This window comes from Hordeum vulgare, chromosome 3H (assembly GCF_904849725.1).
Source record: "Hordeum vulgare subsp. vulgare chromosome 3H, MorexV3_pseudomolecules_assembly, whole genome shotgun sequence".
Classification (NCBI taxonomy): Eukaryota; Viridiplantae; Streptophyta; class Magnoliopsida; order Poales; family Poaceae; genus Hordeum; species Hordeum vulgare.
This window is the reverse complement of record NC_058520.1, coordinates 9,911,306-9,916,324: the sequence shown is the minus strand read 5'-3', so window position 1 is coordinate 9,916,324 and position 5,019 is coordinate 9,911,306. Positions and strand designations below refer to the sequence as shown.

Below are 5,019 nucleotides of genomic sequence, written 5' to 3'. Positions count from 1 at the left end.
AAGCCAATCACATTATTCTTTTCTTAGTTGGAACTATGCTTTTAATTAGGAGACCTCTTTACAAAAAGTGTGGCGTATAAATTGCATGCATTGGTCCTTCAATTAATAGATGGGGTCTAGTTAATATGCATGCAACTAGTATTACTCTTTACTGTAATGTGCAATTAATAGATGAAACTATGTTTTGGGATTATTTGATTTTTCATAAGATGCCTAATACATCAAGATGGAGGGAGTACATGCAATCATGAGAGAGATACTTTTCTTTTTTCTGGAAGGCTAATAAAGGATTATAAGGATTTACAAGAAATGCGCCTTATATTCTGAAATTTTATCAAAAAATAAATACACCTTATATAATGGAACGAAGGGAGTAGTAGAGAATGGATGAAGGGTCGGTCCCACTTTTTTGTTTTGAGAATCAATGGTAGGTCAACTAAAACTCTAGGCACGGCCATCGCGTGGTGCTCGTACAACTGTAGCCCGAGGGTGCCAACAGATGTCAAACTTGATGGTAAATGTGATTTTGTCTAGAAGAAGCAAGACTAATCACCAATGAGATGCTAAACTCTAAAAATTCTCATACTGCATGCATGCTGGGCTGTCAAACTAAAAAAGTCTGGTTTCTTGGAAACGGCCATCAATCACAAATTAATAACTGCATGCCGAGTTATGGCCATTGGAAGTCCAAACGAAAAGACTCTCCAGCTTTTGGTAGTCTGCGCAGTCGCTATATATAGTACAGTACATCACTAGTACTGGCCTACTCAGTCCCAGAATTAACTCTGACAAGACGAAATAAGGAGGAGAATTTCTCCCTGAGGACGAGAGCGTTGCAGGGATGCAAGATGTCACCATGATGGGGATGGAGGTCTTCCACTGCCTGGCCTGCCATCTACCCCTCAGACCTCCCATATACCAGGTAGCTAATCCAACGCATCACGTCCACGTACGTACTTACTAAGGCCTTCCGTAATGATAGTATCTTGACACAATATCATAGGCAAAATGCTGACGTGGCACTATATTTATTGAGAAAAGAGGAGGTTGTTGTATCTTATTTAGGATACGGCTCTTGCACGGTATCATAGGCAAAATAACTTGTTAGACCAATCACATATTAGTATGAGGCCAAAATCATTAAATACATGCTTATTAAGATACGACACTTAACATACAATACATTAGGATGGTTGTATCTAACGATCGTATACTACCTAGGATACCTCACTAAGAGACAATGCATTACGGGAGGCCTAATACTATCATCAGATCGACAAGTGAATTTCCGTAGACTGATTGTTTGTCAATGTCAATGCATTCTAGTGTTCCGTGGGGCATTTCATCTGCTGCTCTTGCCATGACAAGCTGCCGGCGGAGGAGAGGAAGTGCAGCAGCTGCTCCACGCCCACGCCCATCTCCCAGCGCTGCTACGGCATGGAGCGCGTCGTCAACGGCATCCTCCTTCCCTGCAAGCACGGGTGCAAAAACAAGATCGCCTACCACCACAAGGCAGAGCACGAGAGGAATCAGTGCCGGAACCGGCCCTACTTGTGCCCCATCTCCGGCTGCAGCTTCTCTGGGACGAGCGCGCAGCTTCTGGGCCATTTCACCGCCGGTCACAAATGGAAGACGGAAAGGTTCGTGTACTCTGTGCCTTTCGATCTCCAGGTCCAGCCAGGCTATCGTCTCCTCCGTGGTGAAGACGGCCGCGTCTTCCTGCTCAACATGGCGCCCCCGGAGTCGCTTGGCCACGCAGTCTCCCTCGTCTCCGTCAAGCCAAACGCTCACAAGATCCAGTGCTCCGTTGGTTTCTCGCGCTTCTCTGGCCACTACCAGGTTACATGGCTGGAACTCGGGAGCTTGTCCAAGTCTGACGGGCTGCCGGCGGAGTGCTTCTTCGTTGTGCCCAAGGTGTCCAATGGGGATGTCGTGCTCACCATCCCCATAGATGACGGCAAGCTGTACGAGGGCGACGATGACGTCGACAACTGCAGTAAGTGGGAGGTTATGTATGGTTATTGATGGGTTGGAAGTCTCGATGCATATATAGCATCCTATAAATGTTTGACTGTTTTCATCAAATATTGGTCGTTTCGCTAAGCTGTTGCTACGTGTTAAGTATTTTCTATATTTATCTAGAAGTGTTATTTTACCAGTACATGAATTATTGCACGCACAAATGAGTATGCAACATCTTCAAATTTCTGAGTTTCCCGACTACCCAAAAAACTTGGTGAAAGACGTTTCACACTCAGCATGCCAAGTGTAGTTCTCGGCTAAGAGCAAGTACAATAGTATAGCCAGCTGCTGGCTATAAGCCATTGACATGTCATCTATAACTCATCTTATAGCCAACATGTACAATAGTTCATTGCAAAAGTGCACTACTTCTTTATTATATGCTTCACCTTTCATACTCATAAAATACATAGGAGCACGTGCTAGAGCTGGCTCTTAGCTAAGAGCCCGCTTAGGGCATCTCCAACAGTTTGTTGGTTAGCTTGTTGGTAAAATATGCCATGTCATCAGCCAACACCTTAACATACAACTACTCCAATGGGTTGTATCTAGTTTACCCAATAAGATGTGAGGTAATAAATAAGGTGCTCTCTCATTCTACATTGGAGCTTGTGCAAGGGTGTTGGTTAATTTACATACAACCTTGTTCTCTTTCCTCATTTATTGCAATGACACATCATCAAAAATCCTATGTGTCAAAATTACCAACAACTATCTTACAACCATTGGAGATGCCCTTACGTTCTATCTCCTCTTCTCTTTCCTCTAACTAAATAAAAATATATTAGTTTATTTTTTATAGCCAACTGACTCAGCTCTATTGTACTTGCTCTAAGGATACTAGGTCCGAAACCCACCGGCAAAGCAGATTTTGTTGATGGTCGTCCATCGGGGACTCGCAAAATAAAGGAACTTGACCGGCCGTACGGAGACGGCGGCTGCCATGTAGCAGACAAGTTTGCCAATAGGCCTGGAGCGAGGCACGATGTGGCTGCCTAGTATGCCAAGATGTGTCTTCCCCCGAGACCTCGGATGGACGTTCTCGACAAAGTTGGACGCTCGAGCGACTGACACGTGGACAACTATGTTTGGAGTCATATACTACGCCAAGACATCATGGAGGCACTTCGCGAAATTAGTGTGTTTTTACAAAAACAAATAGTTATGATCTCATATTTTTTTTTTGTGCAAATCATTTTCTTGTTGCTTCACTTTAGGCCTGTTTGTTTTAGAAGTCCCGAGATTTTTTTTAGTCCCACTAAAAAGTCTCTAGTCCCTACCCGTTTGTTTTCATGGACTAAACAGGGACTAGAGGTCACTAAATGACATGCAAAAAAACCATGTTACCCCTAGTAATGTATAGAAGTTATTAAATGACATGCTAAAAGTAGGGGCCCTGTTGGAAAAAGTGTCAAAAAAGTCCTAAAAAGACCCTCCCATAGGGACTTCTTCTTTTAGTCTCAAATACTCATTTTTAGTCCCTAAAAGTCCCTCATGTTTGTTTCCTTTAGTCCCAACTAGTACAAATACCCGTGCGTTGCACCGGCTAAAAAAAGAACACAACATGCTTCATGTGTCATTATTCATTATTTTTTATATCCAGTAGCAAAAGAATATGTTCATTGTAATGGGGGACGCCCGTGCTTTGTTTCAGAGAAACACAAAGACTCCTAGTCATCCACATGCGTCAGCAGATCGGGCAGACCGGAAATTGCAAGCTCCTCCTCGTCCCTTAAAATCGTGATTTCCTCCTCATCCCTTGGAACGCCTTGCCGGTGTATCATCTACACACCATGGATCGTCGGTCGTGGTTGGCTTCCAATCTATGGTAAGAAAGACGACCATGGCAATGTATAGTAAAAAATGATTGTGTCCATCAAAACATCCATCAATGTGGCATGACAGCACCTTGGCATTGCTGTTGCCACTTTTTCATTCCCATTTGTCCTATAAAACGGAACACGGTGAGAAAAAGGAAGTAGCTCACTTGGTGCCACCACAATGTCAGATTTCTTCTTAACTGTCGCAAATAAACTGACAAAGCCTTCAATCCTGACTAATGGGACAATAGTAACGCCAGCACTAACTGAAAAAATTGACAGGACTTTCACGACTTCATATTACTTTCACGACTTCATATTCATACGATCTATGATTATCTTCATCTGATCCCCACTGCATGTTCTATCCCTTATAAAGAGCCCATACCACACCCTTACTGGGATGTACTTCATATTTCCTCCGTTTGCCTTCCATGAAACAATATTTAAAAACATGAGTCTGTCTTGCGATATATCTGTTGTTCCTAAGCTAAAGCTTGCACAAGCAACGGGCAGTTCTTCATCAGACCATTTCTCCTCTGCTTCATTCATTGCAATGCGCTCCAGCCAAGTGAGATGAACTTTAAAGTTGGAGGCATCAAAACCTTTTATTTTAGCATAATATCTTGGCATGCCATCAAGGTTATCAAAAAGGGCCCAGATCCGACCAATTGCAAACAGATTAGCATCCCTCAACTTCTCAAAATCGAAAAATCTGCATCAGGGAAAGAAAGCTTCACATAATAACAAGGTTGATTCTGACCAACAGTATCTGTAACTTCTGCACTGATATTGTCCCGATCACCTATATCTAGAGTTTTAGCTTCCTTTTGGATGTCTACTTTGCCAAATACATCAGATGGAACCGATTGCATGTCAACATTAGTGACATTATCATCAAATATTTCTTTCCCATTCAAGTCAACATTAGATGGAAAATTATTCTTTCTTCGCTTCTTTTTCCTATTATAGTTGAGGCTGCTGCTACCATCAGCATCTTGCGTCCTCCTAGCTGCCAGAGATCCTAGAACGGTAGTCATTTGCCTTGGCCTATATCAACAAAAACAACAAACACCGTCGGATCTATTCAGATCACAATGATCCAAGCAACTGCTCATTCTCCACCTGCTCCTCGGCATCTTGCTTTAGCATTGCTTCCTCATTGTTTAAAAGCATT

At 42.9% G+C, this 5,019-nt stretch overlaps 1 protein-coding gene across 1 annotated transcript; it reads left to right on the top strand.

Annotated features, from left to right (window-relative positions):
- The first annotated feature begins 841 nt into the window (after nucleotides 1-841).
- LOC123441288 (E3 ubiquitin-protein ligase SINA-like 4) lies at nucleotides 842-2,025 on the top strand. The gene is made up of 2 exons (XM_045117770.1): nucleotides 842-922; nucleotides 1,327-2,025. The coding sequence occupies exons 1-2, from the start codon at nucleotides 842-844 to the stop codon at nucleotides 2,023-2,025; spliced, it is 780 nt and encodes a 259-aa protein (XP_044973705.1).
- Nucleotides 2,026-5,019: the final 2,994 nt, after the last annotated feature.